Here is a 23,060-nt window from a genome sequence, read left to right as displayed (position 1 = left end):
ATGTTAATGACCAAATGAAGGTCTGACATTCACAAGCTTTTTTCTGTGTCTTGTTGTCTACAAAAAGTGACAACAAGACACAAAAAAGTGTCTTGTTGTCAAGTGACAAGAGAAAACAGGCTAACTAATGGAAGACAAAACAGGCCCCAAATCTATGACAAATTGTGGGAAAATTGCAGGAAATGATTCAGTAAAACTACTAAAGCTAAAACAGAATTTTTAATTGACTTATCCATGAGGGGAAAGTGGTTGGACTCCCATTTTTCTTTTATTCTTTTGAAACAGCGAATATGCTACACATAACCAGCTTTTTGAGAAATAAGTATTTTAGTATTCAAATGCATAAAAGCAAATCAATGCTAATGTTCTGAGAGTAGCCAGTTTGATAGTATAGCAAAACATTGTAAAAGGCAAAGCACTGCCTTTCTTTTCAGTGAGTTAGCTAATTTGACCAGAAATGTTCTATAACTCCCGTTTTCAGTACTTGTCAGACATGAAATCATTGGTGGTCTAATTAACTCCTCGCTCCATCTGACATCTTTTATGACAGATTCATACAGATGTGTGTTGGAATTCAGATCCCAATGACTAAAATCACACAGAAGAACATTTTACATCCACAGTGCTGTAACACTATAACATTCATATGTGCAATAGCTAATTCTTTAGCAGTAGAGAAGAAACTAGGCAGAAAGTGAAGGATAAATTACCAAGGAAAACACCACTACAATGTGCATTTAGCCATGTTTGTTTTTGTCCTCATTAGTCTGAGGCATAGCTGGAGAAGATGCTGTGTCGGATCTGGTTTCCTCTGCCTCTATTCCCTCCAGACACAAAGGCGCCATTGTGAGAATCACCCTTTCAGTGCAGGAACAGCAGGCGGTGAACATGCAAAAAAAAAAAAAAGATGCAATAATAGGATTCCACTGTTTTTGCTGCTCTTGCTTCTCCATTGTGCCTCATTATCAATGGGACTCTTTCTTGTCCTCCGATTAGTATTCAGACAAACACCTCTTGGTGACAGTGGCCAACTGCTCCAAGAAGTACTCTGAGATAAATCCAACCTTTTACTTTTCAATCACAATTTTCTTCAGAGGATTAACCCTAATTATCCTGAATGGCATGACTGGTCTGGAGTTGCAGGATTTAATTAATAATTTTTTTCCATAACCTCAGCAGCTGTAATTAGATTCCATAAAATACAAAAATACAAATAAATGTGTTTGTAACACAACCAGGAGATAAAAAATCCAAAAAAAACCTGGTTTAATAAATATGAATTCAAACCCCCATCTTTCTAAACTCTGATGCACTGTACAGTTTTAGTTTTTCATGAAAAAAAAAAAAACAGCAAACAGTTTGTTTCTTGATCATTTTCACGCTGTCAAAAATTGTGTTTGACATAAAGGGAAAATATGGTGTAGTACAATACTTGTGTTGTTTCAAACTATTAGACTGCAGAATAATAATAGAGCTCCTGGTTTGATGTTTATTAATACGTTCTCAAGATTTTATTGCTACCTTATTTGTTTAAAACATGTTTTTTTTCATGGACAGGCAGCAGAAACATTGCCCTCTACTGTTCACCTTCTGGTGAACAGTAAAGCCAGTGCAAGTTTTCTTACATTTTATGCCAATTTTTTAAGTCTCTGATTAACTTATGTCATTTCCAGTTAAAATGTACATGTAAGATTGATTTGAAATACATATATTTTTATATAAGAAGAAAAAAAAGACTGATTTCTGAATTAGTTTTTGTTGAATCCATTACTTGTGCAGTTGGTTTCATTTACGTCAGCTCTCTGCAGGTGCATATGGTTCTCAGTGATGTATTTCAGCCTGCAGGCAAATGCTCCCTCTGACTTTGTGACATTTCATTTCAGTGTGATTGACGACTATGTTGTTTTTCTGAAAGTCACTGTTGATGTAGGTGCTTCATCAAAACACCTGTGAGACTAGAATCATGCTTCCCTTACTCTCCAATTATGGTTACAAATTCAAAGTTTGCTGGACGTGTCCCCACTTTGTGTGGAATAGATTAAAGGTGCTGTGATACATCGATCCATCCTAACTGTAATCGCTGACTGACTGAACGTCCCATTTTCAAGTAGATGACTGATGCTGATATGAGAGCCGGTTGGCCCGCCTTCAGCCCTGATGCAGTATCAGCCTCTACAGTGGTGTTGTATCAGTGCGTGACTGTGTTGACAAAACCCAGTGACAAGTGGTGGGGTCATAAACTCACCACATGACTTGAAGAAAGAACGTCTTGACAACTCTGAATGACCCGTCCTCCTCTTGTGGAAACATGAAACCCCTAAAATCTTTTTAACGTTCCAACAAATGCTCCTGAGGATTTCACCAAAGGTGTTTTAGGCAGAGACAGATTTACCTTTCATTCAAGCGTTTTCTGACAGCTTGTGTAGGGTGACCTTCTTATTCAGCAAGAAAATAACTTTAAAACTCTTTCAAACATGTTTCTTTTACTTTTTTATGTAGTTTATCAATGATCAGATTAAACACCAGTGTAGATATTACAGTAACTGAAATGACATTTAGTTTTGCTAATTTATCTCTTTATTTAGAAAAGTTTTAATGATCAATTGAACCAAAGAAATTGTTTTCAACTGTTATAAATGAAATCTATACTATTTATCTTAGTATATAAATACTAAGATTTATATCACTGCCTTGCATTTAATAATCATAAGAGGATGCGGAGTTCCAAGAAAATTGTCCTTCAGCACCTTCTTGTTGAAAATTAAATTTTTATCTTTTGACATTAATCACAGTTTTCATATGCATAGCATTTTTAATCTCAAGCTGAAAGTTCCTAGTTAAACAATTATTTGAGAATTGTCTTCAGAAGCCAGAATTTCAGGTGGTAAAGCTGGAGATCTTTCCACAACCCCTGACCTCAAAATCCAATATGGCTGTCATCAGTTTAAAACATTTAGATAAATACAGTAATAAATTGTTTAAAAAACATTTAAAGTTAAGACGTTTGTGCCTCAATACAACATCCTTAAGTGAGCATGTTGCTATATTGTTTGGAAAACAGTAGCCAGGCGTAGCTGCCACTAAGTTCACAAGTCATTTGATCAACAGGATGTTACCACTGGGGGAAATTACCAAGAAGACGACAGGAAGTAAAATGTGGTATACAGTTTGTGTTTGTTTTGTTTTGTTTTTTTGGACAATGTGCAGCAGAGCTCTTGCAGCATCGGACAGTTCATAAAAAGTTATGTGTCATTTGATGTTATAAATCGATAGCTCTTCTATAAAATCGCTGACCTTAATTTTCCCAAAACAGTGCAATAGATGCTTGTTCAGGTCTGAATAAGTCCTCAGCATCTCCTCTGATGGCTTATAGATGATATATCTCATGTAGCTGTTTACATCCATCAATTCCATGACTTTTTAGGACTTATTGCGTGAACATTCTGAGTATGCATACTTTAAATAAATAAATAAGGAGTGAGATGCTAAGTAGAAGCTATGGACTCAAAATACTAATTGGTAAAATTAATCATTGTTCTCAAATAAAGATTTGCTTGTTTCTGTCACTCAGTGTGGTCATTTTGTGTATTTTTTGTAGGTCAGATTAGTTTCAAAAACTCCCTTTGTTTTTTAAAAAGTTTTATGTGGTACAGTTTACTGATGATTGCATAGACATGAAATGTGATTCTTCCCAGGTTTGTCTTCCTTCTTTTCCAGGTGTTGTGAAACACCCCATCAAGGAAAAGTGTTCACATTGATAAGGAGCTCACCACTGTTCTTTTTTTTTAGCTAATCTGTGATTGTAACATTTTTGGATATAAAGAAATTGTTTAAATCTATGAGCAAACCAAAGCACGAATTAGAGCCTGAAAAAACAACTCATGTTTGACCTATTGTCCTCTACAAAGAATGATTTACTAATGGGCCTGTTGTTCCTCAGCCCACCACTTTGCTGCTGGCTTAGTTGTGTAACACCTGGATGAAAGTCACACGGGTTGATAGCGATCTAAGTGCAGATACGGGAGAACGATATCTTCATGTTCTCATTCCTGTTTTGCCCTGTTAGGCCTGTAGAGCTTCTACAATGCTTTGTCTCCAGTGAAGGCCTCAACACACGAGAGTAGCAGAACTGTGACAGTTTAAGTACCTGTAACTGAACATTAACAATAAACTTTCAGGGTGCCATAACAACCTCCAGTAACAACCTAACTATTCCATTTCTTTTGGGTTTTATGTGTTAGTTTTTAAACAATTTCTGGCGTCTAAGCAGTTTCTCAAATTGACACTGTCTTTGTATATCCCACCAAGTCATTTTTTAAGTACCATAAACGGAGAAGAAATAAGCAAAATGAGGTTCATTTTTTGTCTATTGTTGGATATCAAGCAGCAGCCAGATGCAAAATATAGCAGGGTGGGGCAGTGTGTGGGGTAGAGGTAAAGTGATTACCCCATGTGAGGCAGATGTTTGGGATGTGATTCCCAAGAGTCTTTACTGCATGTCTTCTCCCCTTCTCTCTTTACCCATTTCATGTCTGTCTGATCTGCTGCAAATAAACAGCATCAGTGCCAGAAAAAAATCGAAAAAAATAAAATGCAAATTGCCCTGTTAGGCCTGTATATATATATACAGTACAGACCTAAAATTTGGACACACCTTCTAATTCAATGGGTTTTCGTTGACTATTTTGACTATTTATAAGGCAAGAAATCCCACTTATTAACCTGACAGGGCACACCTATGAAGTGAAAACCATTTCAGGTGACGACCTCTTGAAGCTCATCAAGAAAATGCAGAGTGTGTGCAAAGCAGTAATCACAGCAAAAGGTTGCTACTTTGAAGAAATTAGAATATAAGGGGTATTTTCAGTTGTTTTACACTTTTTTGTTTAGTGCATATTTCCTCATGTGTTATTCATAGTTTTGATGCCTTCAGTGTGAATCTACAATGTCAATAGTCATGAAAATAAAGGAAACTCATTGAATTAAAAGGTGTGTCCAAACTTTTGGTCTGTGCTGTATATATACACACAATTCTTTTGTAGCTTTTTACAACTGAGTATTTTTATTTCTTTTTTGCAAGATGCCCTGCCTTTGCCATGTCAGTAATCTGTCTTGCCTGGTAAAATAAAGGTAGAAAAATATAAAGCTAAAATAAAATCCATAATAAAGAGTACAGAGTAAAGCTCTGATTTTGATGTGTTTGCGACATTATTCCCATTTCCGTAGAATGTTTTTTCTGCTTAACTTCTAGAAAAATGTTGTCAGGAAATGTACGACAGCAGCTAAATGTTTCCTTTATGCCTGTGTTGCTGTCATTTTTGGCTCCCTGTTTAATGAACTTTCTGTGTTCATAATTTTTTTCTATCACACTGTTGCATAACATACAGGTTTAGTCTCGCCTATGTATCTTCTTATCTGGTGCCGCGTTTCTTGTGGTCCCGGTGTTGTTACCATACATGTCGTCCTGCTTCTGATTAGCAGATTGCAGTTGTGTTATCACAGGGCCCTGGAGCCAGCCAGCTGCACTGATGGAGTGACAAGAAACACCAACTACTGTTAAACTATCCGTGGAATCCACACTTGGAGCTTTTTGAAACGTGTGGATCACAGCCAACATGTGTTTATGCGCCAAAGACAAACGAGTTTCTTGTCTTTCATGCCCTTTTAATGCAACAATGATTTATAGTAACAACTTCTTTTGATTTAAATTAAATTGTCAACTGTCATGTTGTCTATCAGAAGTGGCAGTAGAAATATATACAAACCGTTCCTATATACAAGAAAGATGACAGATGAATTATTTTTTTATTTTATTATTCCTTACATTTTTATTGTTATTACATTATTTGATTACTAGTATCAGACAACATATCAGACATACAATATCTATACATTAAGTTCTAAACATGTTAGATATAGCAATGTTTACTTTAAAAAAATTCTCTCATAACTTTATTTATGTGCTGCAGCAGGACTGCACTTTTGCAAAGTTTAGAGATCCTGAGTAGCAGAAATGAGATTAAAGACAATTTTATTTGGGAAAAACTGAAATATAGCTTTGAGTAAACTGTACCTTACAGAGCTGGTGGAAAGGTTAAGCAGTATGCCTGTAATTCTTCAGTTATTCTAGATTTTATATAAGTAAAATCCATCTATCATTACATTTTAGATTACTTTGCTAACTCTAACATCCTCCTCCTGTAATCATGTTTACAATCAGACATTGTTTCAGACAGGTGCTCATTTGAATCTGATAGTGAGTTAATCCAGTGAAAAGTAAACTGTGGAGGTGGTTAAGCTGTAGATTATCCTCTTGTTTTGAGTTAGGGACGAGATATAAGGATTTATTTCTGCTTAAGTTAAAGTTCAAAGTGTTTTTAATGTATTGTCTAAACATTTGAGATAATACATGGCTAATGCATTGCTTATCTAGCTGAATTTATAGAAAAATCTATAACATTTAATGATTGTCAGAGACTTTATAAGAGAATACAAACCTTTAAACTGTTTTCTGATGACAGCAATTTTACCGGAACATTCAAAGAATCGTTACCATAGTCTGAAAGACGTGAGCATTAACTTAAATGTTTTAAAGACCAGAGTATTGAGACATTATCAGGGAATCCAAAACATTACAGGAATTAGCAATTATCATCTATCTTGAATGCAACAATGACAGGACATCCTGCATTTCTACGAACACGAGACTCCCAAGAGACATCAGGTGTCGACCATGAGTTCAGTCATGTGAGTCGGTTTTGGAATGACAGGAACGTTTGGCATTCATTTGTCTTTTGAAAGAAAAAAATCTTCAACACCTGAGACTGTCAGTTCAGAGTCAGAGGATTGTTTAGGTTGTGTTTTATATAAGGAGTAAAGTAAAGCAAAGATTATGCCCTTGCAATACTTGGGTTTTGTATTTATATTATTGCACCAAATGAGAAAGTTTTCTTTTTTTCCAAAATACATAATGCAAATGTGTAGATCTTTTTTTTTATGTATTTCTTTTTTTCAGAGACCTCAGCGGCTTTTCTTTGGTAGAAAAACATTTCACAAACTGACTTTAAATCAATAATAAAACATGAATTTGGGTTGTTTTGCCTAAATTAAATGGTATGCTGATCTGATGTACTTGAAGAGAATATCACCATATTTAAATTAATTTGCAGAATTGATCATTTATAGATTGTAACTGGTCACTGGTAGATTTTATGCACCTCTCTTCAATATTCACAGGCTTCATTGTGAGCCATTAAGGCAGGGGGAGGGTGATTTCATGCTTGAATATTGTTGATGCAGGTGTAACCCATTACAATAACTGCCATAGAGGAAAAATTAGCAGAAAAGTCAAGATGAGGCATGTTAGGCAGTTTCATGCAGCGACATGATCACTCCTGAATGGACTAGATTTCCGTGAATAAACACAGAATTAACTGCGCCCTTTCCTTTCATACATTGACTGGGGCAACTGGAAACCAACTCAACTCTCCCCATTAAAAGGGAGCATTAGTATTAAATTAAAAGGATTTGCATGTACAGGTTAGGATATACAGTAGATGTTGGTTTAATACACTGAAGCAGTTTGTAAAGCACCGGGCTGTCAGTTAGCTCAGAAACCGACTTCTTGACAGAAAGTTAAGCAAACAGGAGGCCTGAAAAAGGGACTCTTTGTTCCACCTAAATTCATCACTGTTTAGGAAGTAAAATAAACCTATCAATCACATTTCTTTAAATCGTGTGATCGTCATAGAGTAATCGTTTAAATTCCTCAAAATTATAACAAAAGTCCGTCTCATTCTCTGTCATTAAAAAAAAACGCAGATAGAGGTGTGAGTGACATATCTTAGGTTACTTTAGACAGAAGGAGGAGGAGGAAGAGAAAGAGGAGACATAATAAAGCATATCTCAAACCAACTCAACCAATGACTTTGCCAGTAGATGCTGAGCTGCTAAAATAAATGTGTCCCTGGTTTGTCTTTGTGTGTGCTGATCAAAGTGTCCGCCCACACCGTGCTACAAAGTGACCTGCACGGTAAATGGTCTGTGCTGTTGTGACTTCAATCTGATTCTGCCAGTAAAGTGACTAAATTACGGAGAACACAACATTAGGATGATGATTTTCCAAAGCACGTACTGATACTCACTGAAGAGTAAAGAGCAGTTTTAATGTTGATGAGAATAATTTCTTCAGGGGGATAAAAGACACATTTGTACTAATTCATTAAGCAATGTGCTACAATAGAGCTTATTTCAACTAAAGATCATGAACTATGTATCTAAACAAACATAGAACATCCCAAATTACATGCTACAACCCAGTTAGAGAGTATATAATGGAAGCTCTTAAGTTTTTGAAGTGCTTAGGTCACGTTTTGTAAGTTTGAACAAAAAGCATGAGGAGAAAATCTGAGATTTGGGTGTGTTAATTGTAGTGACAGTGACTGTTTAAATGGAAGCAATACTAAAATGGCTGACCTGGTGATGGGTGTACCCCAACCCATCACCATTCTGTATAACATTCTGTACCTTTCTGCTTCAGTTTCTTTCCTTCTACAAACCTCCTTTTTGCTGAATTAGGGAGAGAAATCCTCAAGTCTCACATATATTCAAATTTATTGCATATTATTTTCTTAAGACTTCATATTATAACCCGTTCCCATTGTCTATGGTTCTTATTACCTCATGATGAAGTCAAATTTGATGAAATATGATACATTATGACTTCTGAACAGACTAAAATAAGTCTGATAACTTCCTGCTAATATAATATTTAAGTAATATTTAATCAACTCACTTAATCCTTAAAGGAAGTTTGTGAATCTTGAACTGCTAGATGAAATGTAGTCATCACTCCTAAACTTCTTCCATCAAAAGGGTAATTAACAAACTAAAGGTGTGTTTATACACCTTGCCAGAGGGGGCAGGACTAACTTTGTCTCCACCTAACTTGGCCTGGTAGGTGTGACCCAGCTGAACAAAATCACATGTGAAGCTCTTGTGTTTGTCTGTGAGCTTCTTCTTCCATCCTCACACACACAAACTCCCCAACCTTTTGGTGTCTACGCTGTGGACACCCCACCCCCAACTTTCTGTCCTGGATCTTTGGAAAAGAACAAGCCTCTCCAAGCCTCTGCTCTGCATCTGACTTGCAAGAAAACATGACAAACTCATCTACCAACATGCGGCTGAAGCTGCCAATTACCTGCTTCATCCTGGAAATCATTCTCATCATCCTCTTTGGTGTTCTGGTGGTGTACGACCACGACACAGACGCAAAGCTGTTTAATAAGAATATGAAAATTAATAACTCCACAGCTGGTGGGCACAACGGACATGGTTCTGGAACATCTGATGATACTGACTATAGGAATGATTTCTACTACCGCTATCCAAGTAAGTTTTCTGTAGATCAGGTGTCAAAGGGTGTGCCAGTGGATGTTCCAGCAATCCACTTCAGAATTAGTGGGGAAAAAACTTAATGCAAATTTTGAAAAAATGCTTGAATATTTAAAATCTTCTCAGGGTTGTTATTTTTTTGTTTGTTTTAATGGTGGGGTTGTTTACTTTTTCCAACAAACCTCAAATACAAAATAGTATTTTATTTTATTTTTTTTAGATAAGACTAAAAGCAAAATCTAAAAATCTATTAAATGAAGAGGGAAGTTTAGCTGCTTATCCCTGAAAGACCTAGACAGAAAACCATCCAGGTGCTTTTGCTGGAATATTTTGGATATAAAAATATGATATTTTATTATTTTTTTGTTTGTTTTTGTCAGGTTTTATGGAAACAATATTGGGTAAATTGGATGGCAGAATTTCCCATAGGCTATTGACAGTAATTATTCAAATAACATGGAAGCAATATTTGCATCTCAATGAAAACTACTGAATGTTTCATTGATTGCCTCTGATCTGCACAAATTCATCACATCAGCCAGATATGCCAGTTTTCACACATACTTTGAAAGAGGATTCAAAGTATTTAGAATCCTCAAAGTATTTAGAGAGGATTTAGTTTTCCTCTCATACATTGTTTGAAATTCCCAAAACAAATTTAGGACACTGGGTGGGGCAAAGTGTTACATTTCACTGCTGGAACCACTTTGTGCTGCTTAGCCAACATGTTGTGGTCTGATTATCGTTCTAAAGGGACTGCTTAGGGTCTTAACTGGGCTGTCTGGTCTTAGGCCACACCTTGAAATAATCAGCCATTCCATCTATTCCACAAAATGCTAATATTTTCCTTCAAAATTCCAACCTTATACAAAGAACTGGGGTAAACGATGGAATATAACAACTTATATTTTAAAATTCTTACTAATAATTACAAGCAATAACATTTGATACACCAGTGCACTATTTTTTTAAATTTGTGGTAAAACTATCAAAATTGAAAAATAAAAAGTAAATATAAACATATGGGGTATGCAAAGTGGGGAGTATGAGGGTACTCTTTTGTGACAGCTATAGTAACTCGTGTCTGTTTACTGTTTACACTATAGTTAGCCAGGTGTGTGACTTTCAGCCAATAATGGAAATATCAACCAAAACCTTTTGTAAGACATTTTCAGTCTATCTTGTTTGGACTGGAAAAGTGAATCTCAGGTGTTCTTACTCAGCTAACATTTTTCAAGTTGTGGTAGTTCTTGACCATGTGGGAGGAAATAGCGCAAATTTCCTTTCTATAGCATCCCAAGACTGAACAATAGGGATCAAGCTCTATGTCTGGGTTAAATTTTGTTTTCCAGTTCTTGAAATATATAGTAAGACAGTCAAAAAAAGGAGTGTTTTTTGTAAATTCATCCATGATTAATTTAATCTACTTACACAGCAAACAGAAAATAGTAAAACAGACAATAATCCATTGCGATAAATTTGTTTGACTTTTTAATGTGTCTATTCAATAATATTTTTCAGCTTTTTAGCTGTTTTTTTTTTTTTTTTGGCAGGAAATATTGTCAGAACATCATGTAAAAGTGTTTTATTTCATCTAAAGAAATATTCCTATTTCCAGTCATGCTGTTATGAATTTCTCCAAATGCAAAAGTTTGATCCTCTTTTTCATGTACTAATGCAAAAGAACATAATCAGTATTTCATTCCCAAAGCTCGACTTTAAAACGCAAAAATGATTTATTACTGTTGAGCACACACTGACATGTCCGAGTCTGGGAGGCGTTTACCTTTAGGCATCTCTCTCATTCATGAGGGCGGAGCTTCAAGCTAGAGCAAAGAATGATGGGAATTTTAATAGTAATAACCTTTAACATATTTTCCCAGAAGCAGGTTGCTATAAAATCTCCTCTAACTTCTCCCTTTCAGTCACTGTAATGTGGAAGTTTGAAGTCGTTTTGAAGCAACACGTCAGTTGTGACAGTCTAGAAATACCACACCTTTGTTTGATGAATCCAAACTTATCAAAGAGGAAGTACCTCTATTTTTGTTTCATAAAGTTTGCTTTGCAGCAGTAGCGTCAACAGCTGCTGTGAAATTTCCATTGCATTGTGTAGCACATAATGAAAGATGTGTTGTATTTGATGGCAAACATTGCTGTTTTGTTAACCCCGACATGGCAGTATCATTGTCTAAAGTTTATCTCTAAACAACAGAAGAAGGTCAGTCAGAGATTTAAGCTCAAAACAAAGTGAATGAAAGGAAGTGAAAAAAGATTCTTTCTCTCATTTTTGGATGTATTCAGGAGTGATTCTACCTTAAATCACTTTGACTACCACTTAGCACCAAAAAGACAAATACAGATTACATTCCTTAAAAAGAGATTTCCTTTGCATCCAATATCTGTTATCACATTATTGCACATTCTGTTTAAATTCCCTTTGTGCTAAAATTTTATTTAAACAAGTCTGACAGAAAACACTTAGTTTTCTGCAGTCAGTGAGAGTGTCCTAATACTTCTATGCAGAAGTATTAGGACATTTCTACATAGAAGTCAGTCATTTAACATAACTGACAAGTATTTCATCCTAACTAACAAAACAAAACAAACAAATGCTGCTAGCTTTACGCAACATGTGTCCATCAAACAAATTCTGTATGAATTTCTCTTTACTTTTTGCAGCACTGACACAATATTAAGACACACACAACACATTTCAAAGACTTAAAGGAACATAAACAGTTTTATGAATTGCTGTGTCACCACAGAAGGTTAAAAAATAAGGCGGACAGTCAGGTCCAACCCACTTTACGGTGTCTAACCTGACACCTTTATCTCACAGAAGTTGGAAATGAAGATCACCGTCACGGCTCAGGGATGTTTGTACAGAGGCTCCATCCGTTATCCGTATCATATGCAGGGAGAAAAGAAAAACGATAATGTACAGTAAACAGAAACAGGTTCAGACTTTTCATGCTCTGCAGTGTGGAACCCCTATACTGTCTGGAAAGTAAATATTTCATAAGAACCAGTTTAACGTCCAGCTTACATCGACCAAAGCAAAAAAAAAAAAAAAACTCCTGGGTGAATTATTATCCCATAATACTTGTACTTTGAGTTACAATGGTTGTTTTCATACTTCTGTAAAGAGCTGAACTTGCATATAAAATTGTTGATAACGTGTTTATAATTTAGCCATTTGATCAGTCTAAGACATGAGTACTAAAGTCAAGATGAGATTAACTGAGCCTCTACTACTCAGAGTCCAGGAAGCAAAGTGGAGCAAATGAGAGCTCATGTGGGACCCAATAAGATCTAAAGAGACGATTAAGAGAAGAACTGAATTAAAAACAAATTTTCTCACAGTGCATTAATGAAGGGCCCAAACCTAGAGACAAATACACCTATCTGCACAAACACTGAAACTGTTCAGAAACTTGTGATCAACTTTGTAAGTTAAGTTTTCTAGTCTTTCAAAGTTCTTCAATGTTCACATGGTATGTGTAGAATATGAATCAACTGGCATTAGTGGAATAGACAGCTGAGGTTTGTGTTTGCAACGTCTCAATGTTTAATTATAGAGAAAAAAATTGAATGAGGGGAAATAAATTTATTTTAGCAGACATTATATCGTGTGTTTTTACAATGTTGTCTGTATCGGTTAAGACCACCCAAACATGCACATTATATGTGTTTTTGCATAAGTTATGTATAACTGTATGCTCTCTAAGTTTCTTTTAGGATCGAAGATTTGGTATAGTGAAAAACATCACAAACATTTCTCTCTCTGCTGGAACAGTTCACCTGATAGCAGGTGTACAGTTATGAAAGATATTGTTGATATCAGTAGTTTCACCCAAACAGGAAGACAAGCTGTTTCATGCTGCTTACCACTTACAAATAGATACAACAGTTAGTCGAGATGCTTCTTTATTTAACCAGTTGCATGCACATGGTTACATGAAAACTTGTCAATAACACTTAGCATTCAGCTACATAAGTACTTCTGATTCTTAATTTGTATTTTCTATGTTAGGTATTTAAGTTGAGATTTTCTCTTATTCAACAGACATGATCAAAGCAAAACAGTGAGAAGGAAAGCAAATCTCGATGTTTAAAATTCATATCAGTTGGCGGCGTAGAGCAGTTCTGTGTTCTGACCTTCATATCAACGCTCCTTATTGCGTTGATATGAAGGTTTCCATCTGGGCCTCAGGGAACTGTGTGAATCTAGGCCAAAATACCAACAGGGATGCTGGAAAGAGCTCTGCTTGGTCAAGCCAATTAACAGTTACCATAACGACAGCACTTACAGCACAGAGCAATGTTATGAATGGCAGTTAATGAGCGATGTTCACAAACTGTGTGAATCAGGACAGGAAACAATGTCACTTAACAAGTTGAGAGGGTTCATTTAGAAAACGGGTCACCAACCATTTCTCAGACCCATAAGTGCATTTATTTTCTTCATGGTTTTGCATAATAAGTTATACGAAATCATATATAGGCATTATATATAAATAAAATGAATTACAACCTGCTGTGAGTCATGTAACTGCTTGCAAATTACAACTAAACCTGATTTTCCAGGGAGGTTTCTAAAGGAGACCTCCCTGGAGGGTTCTAAGAACAACTAAGAACAACTAAGAAGTTGTTCTGAGAACAACTAAGAAGTTGTTCTCAGAACAACTCCTTTCATCAATATGGCTTTAAAGCTCCTGGAATAATTGGTTTGTTTGTGGAAAGAGACTGTTAGTGCTTGTTGAATGAGTTCATCTAGGAGACAACACATTGCTTGACAGCATTGATAAATTAAGCCTGCACGAAGTCATAGTCACACCTTCAGCAGAGCATACGGGACCACGTTTTCAAAAGAAACAAATTAACATCTATCATAACGTACAGTATATCTAACAAAGCAGCTGCTGCACATGACCTCCTTGACCATTTGCTGTTTTCTGCAGGTTTCCAGGACGTGCATGTAATGATTTTCATCGGCTTTGGTTTCCTCATGACCTTCCTTCAGCGCTACGGCTTCAGCAGTGTGGGCTTCAACTTCCTCATCGCAGCTCTGTCCCTGCAGTGGGCCACTCTCATGCAGGGCTTCTTCCATGGATTGCATGAGGATGGGAAAATTCACATTGGAGTGGAAAGGTGCAAAATGAAATACAGTATGAATACCATCATTATTTAAAATTACTCCTCTTATATCCTTTTTTTTTACAATATTCTTCCTTCATTCTTACATTAGAGAGCATCACCTTCTATCCAATTGACACTAACTGTACTTGTTCCTCTAAAGTACACAATAATGAAAAATGCATTTTCTTAACCCTAACATTGTCTCATTGTCAATAGTGACAATAGTGCTTTAACATTACATTTTCATGTTTTTAAGTACACCTCTTAATTACCAGAATCTGGTCATTTTGAGAGTTTAGCACAGAACAGATATTGTCACACCCCATAAAAGCTGCAGCATTTAAAAATTAGTAATTTATTAGCTTTGAAAAAAAATCAAGGCTGTTCCTGACTTTAATTAATCCTGTTTCCATACCAAGCTGTTAACCTCTTTTTTTCTGTTTGCAGTATGATCAACGCTGACTTCTGCACCGGCTCTGTGCTGATCTCGTTCGGAGCAGTTTTGGGAAAAACCAGCCCACTCCAGCTGTTGATTATGGCAGTTTTCGAGGTCACACTGTTTGCCGTCAATGAATTCATCTTGCTCAGCATTTTAGGAGTGAGTCACCATAAATCAAACTACTGAAGACTTGTATTAATGACTTATGAACAGCTTCTATTTTCTCCGCTGACACACTCGAAGCTTTGAACCATCCTGTGAACCATGTTTCAGACTAAAGATGCTGGAGGCTCCATGACCATCCACACCTTCGGAGCGTACTTTGGCTTGATGGTGACGCGAATCTTGTACCGCCCCAGACTGGAGCAGAGCAAACACAAGAACTCGTCTGTCTACCACTCTGACTTGTTCGCGATGATAGGTAATTTCTGTGAAAGAACAAACTTCTACAGGAACTGTTTTCGTAGTAAACTACACCCAGACCCATAATGTTGCAACATGGTTTATGAATACGAGCTGTGTGAGACACCAATGATTGAGTCAGAGTAAATACATCTTGTGGTTTCCCCACCTTTTTTTCATGAATTAGAAAGAACAAGAAGTTACTTTGTGTGTTGCAACAGGTAACTGTTCTGTGACTTTTAGTATCTTTCAAATGTATTTGTATCCCTTGAATCCTCTGAAGCAAAAGGAAAATTAGGTGTTGAATTTTTTTCAAAATAAAAAAGTGTGGCAGGAATTTGTTTTCAACCCCCTTTACCTTCAAAATAAGAAATCCATCTTATTTCAGGGTGGGAACTATAAACACCCAGAAAATGTAATCGAATGGTTTACATAATGGCTTATTGATGTGCTTGGATTGCCCAGAAGAAGCTAAGACCTATATATTCAATGACCAATCTGAAGTATTATTTAGAATATTAATTTGAAAATGCAATCAGTCAGTCAATCAATCAATCAAATTTTATTTGTATAGCACATTTCAGCAGCAAGGCATTTCAAAGTGCTTTACATCATATCAAACACAGAAACACAAAGTCATCAAGTGGGGAGTTCTTGCTTTTGCATCCATTAAAGGCTTACATGGAACTAAATGCACATATAAACAGGCACGTTATACACTAAGCTGTATCTGCAGTACCAGTGTTTATTTTCAGCTTGTTAAATTTTTTTTAAATCTTTCATTTCACAACTGTGCACTGGCTAGAATATATAATGTAGAGAACTTCATGGGTTATACTTTGGTAAGCCACAGAGACATTTTAAAGTCTAGTTTTCAATTTCCTTGCACTGCTGCTACATTTAAAGTCTATCTTTACCTTCAATGTAAATACAGGTACCATCTATCTGTGGATGTTCTGGCCCAGCTTCAACTCTGCCGTCACGGCACATGGAGACCCCCAGCACCGCACAGCCATGAACACTTACTACTCTCTGGCAGCCTGCACTCTGTCAACGTACGCCATGTCTTCCGTCACAGCTCACGATGGAAAGTTGGACATGGTAATAATGCATGATTACCATTTCTATTTTCAACTCTTTGTTTACTAAAAAATTAGAAAATCAGATGAAAGTCTTGATGAGAATGTTGTCTCTCATTCATCCATACCGTATTTGCAGAAGAGTTTTCTAACTAAAAAAGTAATAAAGCAAATAAAATAGTGCCATAAAAGCACTGAGACAAAAGGAAACAGAAGAAAGATGTTCTATTGTATCTTGTTCTTCTGGCACTTATCAGAGTTTAGAACACATGACTGTTACTCAATAGCCCCTACCTGAGAGCCAATGAACGAATGGACTGCAGGTGCACACCTCCTCAAAAAATGTTGATTGGGTCTCAGCCAAATGGCTGATCAGATATCCACCTTCCAGCCATTTGGCAGCTGGATATCTGATCAAGTATTTTGATCAGATATCCAGGATGAGGTCCAAGATGAGGTTGTAACTCATCACAAGATCATTTCTCTACAATGATGGTTATCAAGTATGAGAGGAAATTAATTAGATAGGCAGCTTGTTTCTAACATGTCTCTGTCACTTGGTTGTTGAAAACAAATCAAGTCAATTTTATCTGTAAAGCACATTTCAGCAGCAAGGCAGTTCAAAGTGCTTTGCATAGATAAACACCATCATCAAGCAAATATACATCAAATATATCCATCATGTTCCAGTTATTGTGACTCTAAGGCAACTCTACTCAAGTGGGTTTTTAACCTTGATTTAAAAACAAGGAAATTAAATGTATTCTTAATGGACCGTACCAGAGGGGCCGCGTTTCATTGGCTGATGCCCATTCTACGTGGTCACGTGCGTGGCCGTCTCACAAACGCACTTAGCTTCCCGTTAGCTAAGTACAGCATAATGGCAGAACTGATACAACTTCTACACCTTGAAGCCTGTCTGCTACACAGTCTTACGTTAACTAAACAGATCAATATGCAATGTGTCTGTATCTGACATACACTAAAGATTTTATTTTAGCAGAAAAGGCTTTGGACTAAACTGTTACTTGTGTTAGCCACGTTAGCACCAAGTACAGCTAGTCAATCAACCATCGCTGTGTTCAGGGAAGCGCTGATTAATAATCGAGAAATAAATATCAAGCCTGGAAACTTGATATCGTAACGGACTGAATGTTTTGTTTTTAACGTAATCTTTGCTCGTCTTGAGGGGAACAGGCGGTTGCCATGGTAACAGGTGTGCTTAAACTACAAAGAGAGAGAGAGTAAAAAGGTAGGAGTGGTTTTGAGTTGGTCACCTGTTCAGGTTATTTTACCTTTGTTTACCTTTGCTGTGGCTCATTACAGCCGCTGTAGTTTCTAAACGTTGGACTAATTACCTCGTTCGTTTGTGAGTTTACGTCATTCACAACAAACATCAAACAGAACAAATATATTTCATACACAGCAAATGGCTTCTTTCGTGGTAATTATGTGAAATTAAATTAATTATATCCCAGCTTCAGAAGATTTGCCTTTACCTTTCCAGAGCTCTTTGGTTCCTCCTATCAGTCTGTAGCTTCTCATATTGACGTCATCAAACCAAAGTTCAGCTCTACCATAACTGATTGACACCTGCTGGCCTCAGGTTTGCAACCAGCTTGTGACTGAGAAACCAGTAACCTCCTCCCAGATGATGACATGAACTTGTTAGTTCCTCTGTTCATTGTAGCAGCTGATATATTGTGAAAATCCGGTAGAAATGATGCACTAATCGAGTCATGTTTACATAGAAACAAGGCGCTGCTAGGCTTTGTTTGTGAGACTCGCGGTCACGTGGGTCGGTTGTGGGCGGAGCTTGGTAAGGTCCATTCATCATATCCAATAATTTGTCTTCAGAGTTGTTATGGAAAACAATACTGTGGGCAGAAAGGGTCTCCAGTAACAGTCAGTCTTGCAATGAATCTGGAGGAGCCTCTGACTGAAGGCTGTTGGCGACAGTTCAGTATCTAGAAACCGAGATGACATTAACATGTCCTGAATGACATCATCAGTTGTTGGAAAGCTCTTCTTATGCACCTTGTTTACTTTTGGCCTCAAACTTTAATCTTTTTTTTTTTTGGTTGTGTCAAGTCTGGTGTTTTTGACATAGGTCAGTTAGAAAAGGCCTTTTTATAATCAAGAAAACAATTGTATATTTGCTACAATAGGCACCATGCACCATAGTTTTCAGACAATGCATCATCATCCAAATCTGGTAGTTCACTTTGCTTTTTGGGAAGCTTGTTTTGTATCAAAAAGGTGTTAAAATTACAAATCTACTTCGGAAAATAGAAAGACAAGCATTCTATTAGATTCCCAGTACTTCTAGGGTTTCTGGATGGAAAACAAGATTCTTTGTTAAAAATATGGAGATAATCAATTTTTTTTTTAAATTTTTGCTGCTGCCAACTCAGTACTTTGCTACTCAGCTCTGATATATCTATTTTTTTTTCTTTGACCTCAGCATGTGTTTTGTCTCCATGTTTAGGTGCACATTCAAAATGCCGCCCTGGCCGGAGGAGTCGCAGCAGGAACAGCTGGTGAAATGATGCTCACACCTTTTGGCTCCATGATCGTTGGGTTTTTGGCAGGAATCATCTCTGTCCTTGGCTTTAAGTACCTCTCGGTAAGAATAAATTATGATGTTATGTTTACAAACCAATTCTTATTTCCAAGACACATGTGAAGGACCTTCTCTCAAAGTTTTGAATAAACTTCATTTAAATTTCACGTTGTGTCAATTCTTACAAGGTTCATTCTACAAATGTCGTTTACTTCCCATCAGCCCATCCTGGAGGCGAAGCTAAAGATCCAGGACACCTGTGGGGTTCACAATCTGCACGGCATGCCCGGCATCCTGGGGGCCATTGTTGGGGCTGTCACTGCTGCCGTCGTCCCGAAGGAAGTATATGGAAATGGGTAAACAATTATTCTTTGCTTTCCCTGATGCAACACTAAATTCAATATTTATACTTTTTTTCATTCAATCAGTGCTAGATTAAATTTCTCTTTGGCTCTATTTCTTTATTTGAACAATCTGCTAACATGTTTTTGCTTCTCTGTGGTTGTAAGTTTGGAAAAGGTTTTTCCTGATGTGGCGAGTGGAGAAAGAGAGACATCTTATCAGGCCGGCATGCAAGCCATTTCTCTTGCAATTACTCTGGCTATTGCCATTTTTGGAGGACTCATTGTTGGTAAGTATATGCAAAACCAGTGGCTACTAAACCAGTACAAGGACATCCAGTAATAAAGAAAACTTAAAAGAACCCAAATTATTTGATAATTTTAAGAAGGCGCTTCTTAAGAGGGGAACAAGCTCTTTCTGAATCTGATTTTGTTGATTTTACTTTTTAAGTCTTAAGAAATTCAACATTTTTTCTTTCCCCTCCAGGGGGTCTTTTTGTGAGATCTAGTGTCCCTTATATGAAAGTAGGCTGACAGGAAAGGGGGAAGGAGAGGGGAGAAGACAAGTGGCAAATGTCGCCGGGTCCGGGAATCAAACCCGCGATGGCCGCGTCGAGGACTCACGGCCTCCAAACGTGGGTCGCGCTATCCCCTACGCCACCACAGCACGCCCAAATTCAACATATTTAATGTGAAATTAATGTGCAGAAAGAAACTTGTTGTCAACTAATATATGCATTATGGGGAACAAATGAAAGTGCAAGTCTGCATATGTAACTTTTAAAAATAAATCTCAGGATTTCATCACCTGGAATACAAACTTTGTTTGGAACTTGATAGCTAACTTTTTTTTTTTTTTAATATTATCATACATCAAAACATATTCTGATTAATATTAACACCTGCCCAGAACTGAAGTAACATATCTTTCCCTTCCTCTCAGGTTTCATTTTGAAGCTGCCGGTGCTTGGAGCTCCTCATGACAATGCCTGCTATGAGGACAGCGTCTACTGGGAGGTCAGTTTGATAAAACAAGACAGTTGGAGTCAAACTGTGTGAAATATACAATATATAGAGGAATATCCATTGGCAAATTTGTGAAGAAGTATTTACATGACTTTTGTTTATTTAAATAAATACCCTTTAATTCTTGGCTGATTCTAAATTAAATTTTTATTTTCAGAAAAACTTTAATCATGATGTTATGCAGTAGGAATTACCGCATAATATTATGCCGTAATTCCTACTGCATGATGATCCATATTAAATATTAATATGGATTAAGGATAGTATAGTGAAATTGCTGACATTCATTGCGATAATGATAAAGTGGTGTTAAGTTTTTTTTAAAAAGGTATCTTTATATTTTATCTTTTGTCAACATATCTGTCGCTCCATATGGCCAAAGTCTAACAAACAAAAATATTGCTTTAACAGTAAAACTTTTCAAATAGGCTACTGGTCACCAGTTACGTATAGTGGTGCGATTGCACTGCTAGCCGTAAAATTTAACTGCATTGTCATATTTTCAAATATATTGATTTGATTCTTTTATAAAACCTGTATATGAAAGTAACAACCCCAGCCATGGTTTCAGTTTTGGAGTTTTAATAACATCTTCAATAAAGTTAATCTTTGTCCTGATAAATGTGATTTTCTTTCAACACAGTAACGATAAATGATACAATAACTTCCCATCCCTGATATTCAGCAATTATTCTGCCAAGTATGGACAGTCAGTCAGAAAGACATTTTCAATCACATTGTTGTTTATCAAGCTAAAATATCAAATAATTCAATGAAATCTAACACTGATTTATAAGATGAAGATATTTGATATGAGAAAAATCTAAAAAAAAAAAGTTCAGTTATTATTTTGTTCCATTAGAATTACACAAAAAGTGATTTCTGTGTAATTCTACACAAAATTACACAAAGCCTTGAATGCCTTGAATCAGCATTCAAGGCTGATTTTCAGTGCAATCATTAGTTTTTTGTAAAGTTTTTGTTTTTAGTGTTACAAACTGAGGAATATGTTTTAGATGTTTTGGTTCAATTATGTATGATATTTGGCCACCAGGGGGAGCAAATTCACCACAGCAGAAGTTCAGAATTCTTGCTGAATTAGGAGACATTTGTTGCTTTGTTTTACTATAATTTTATGTCTTTTTATTTCCTGGATGCAGATTTATAAATCAGTATTTTCTAGAAGTAGCTATTTAAATCTGTTCTATGATTTTATTGCCAAGAAGAGAAAACATTGTCAGTTAACATTTTATGTTTTGTTGTTAGTTTTATATGTGTCTATTCATATTGTGTAGTAAAACATTGTCAATGTTAAAAATGAAAAAAAATCAATATCAAAGTGCAACAAGATGAGAAAATCTATTTTCAGCACTTAAGTCTGGAATACTTGCAAATTTTCATAAAATAGATGATGCACATTATTATAAAGCAAGGTGAGAGAGCTACTAATGTTCAATTTTCAGTAATTCTAAAGTTTTATAATTTTTTATTCTCAGGTACCAGGTGAAGAGCATCATGAGGAAGAGCTGAATGCTGTGAGGACTGAAGAAACTGAGCATATCAACAGTTAGACACACAGAACCAATCTGAGGTTTGAACAGCACTTGAAAGCCTACAGGCTACAAAATACTCTTTATATTCATGCCAGCTGCCAAACAGTTTATACATTTGAAACGTTATCTGTTTTTCAAGCCAATAGAACAGAAATGAATGAGTAAAACCACTAGAGGTCAATCTAGAGCTGTGTCTGTGAATACGCTGCACTGATAAAGGATGTTTCCATTTATTAAAAACTGCTTTGTTGTTGTCTTTCAAACACAAATGTGAAATAATTACATATTTTTACAGTAAGATTAAACCAAAGAGACACTTAAAACCAGATAAATTCATTTAGATGAATTCCTTTAGTCAAGATTAGATCATTTTTACACGATTTATTTTAAAGTAACTATATGTTCTTTTAATTACAGAAAAGATTTCATGCTGTGAGGTAACGATGTTTTACTGTACATTACATTTGATCCCATTAACTTTAGAATTGTATACAGTTTTGCCTCATATTAAACCATGCCAGTCTCATTGTTACTTATGTACACTTTCATATTTGTATGGTCATCTTCTAATTGATTTCCAAATTGACTTAAACCTACAGGAAAATTGATGTTTGTTACATTCACTGTATTTATAAGAGCAGACAGACTTTTAAGTACAGTTTTGAATAGTTTTGGGCTAAAAATAAAGTTTTCAAAGAGTGTTTTGTGTCATGTGGTATTTATAATCTAACAGAAATATATCAGAAAACATTGGAAGTTCAGGAATTTTACCCATTAAGAATCATTGCAACTTAACAATAGTGTAACCAACTATAAGACTCATAGAAATAACTTTGCATTTTGTCCTTCTTTTGAATTGAAGATCAGCTTTCAGTGGACACCTGGTTTAAACCCATCAGTGATTTACAAACTACAATTTTTGAAAAAATGAAATAAAATCAGGACTGTTTCCACTGTTTACGCTCAGCCATGTCACAAAAAATATTTTCCATCTGCAGATACTGAACGATTACAATATTTTCCCCCCAGTTATTATTATGCAACAACTCTCTGAGAAGTTGAACTTTTCTACTACAATCTGATTCCCTCAACACTGAGCTCAACTGGTTATAGTTTTGTCTT

General features: G+C 36.1%; 1 protein-coding gene across 1 annotated transcript; it reads left to right on the top strand.

Annotated features, from left to right (window-relative positions):
• Positions 1 to 9,009: 9,009 nt before the first annotated feature.
• LOC102228196 (ammonium transporter Rh type B-like) lies at positions 9,010 to 22,639 on the top strand. Its single transcript, XM_005800394.3, has 10 exons — positions 9,010 to 9,393; positions 14,358 to 14,547; positions 14,983 to 15,133; positions 15,248 to 15,395; positions 16,311 to 16,477; positions 18,944 to 19,081; positions 19,241 to 19,374; positions 19,528 to 19,649; positions 20,303 to 20,376; positions 21,882 to 22,639. Exons 1-10 carry the CDS (start codon positions 9,159 to 9,161, stop codon positions 21,954 to 21,956), a joined length of 1,434 nt encoding a protein of 477 aa, XP_005800451.3. The 5' UTR covers positions 9,010 to 9,158; the 3' UTR covers positions 21,957 to 22,639.
• Positions 22,640 to 23,060: the final 421 nt, after the last annotated feature.

Source organism: Xiphophorus maculatus, chromosome 3, assembly GCF_002775205.1.
Source record: "Xiphophorus maculatus strain JP 163 A chromosome 3, X_maculatus-5.0-male, whole genome shotgun sequence".
Lineage (NCBI taxonomy): Eukaryota > Metazoa > Chordata > Actinopteri > Cyprinodontiformes > Poeciliidae > Xiphophorus > Xiphophorus maculatus.
Note: the sequence above shows the minus strand (reverse complement) of the source record. Positions and strands in the feature narration are given on the sequence as shown.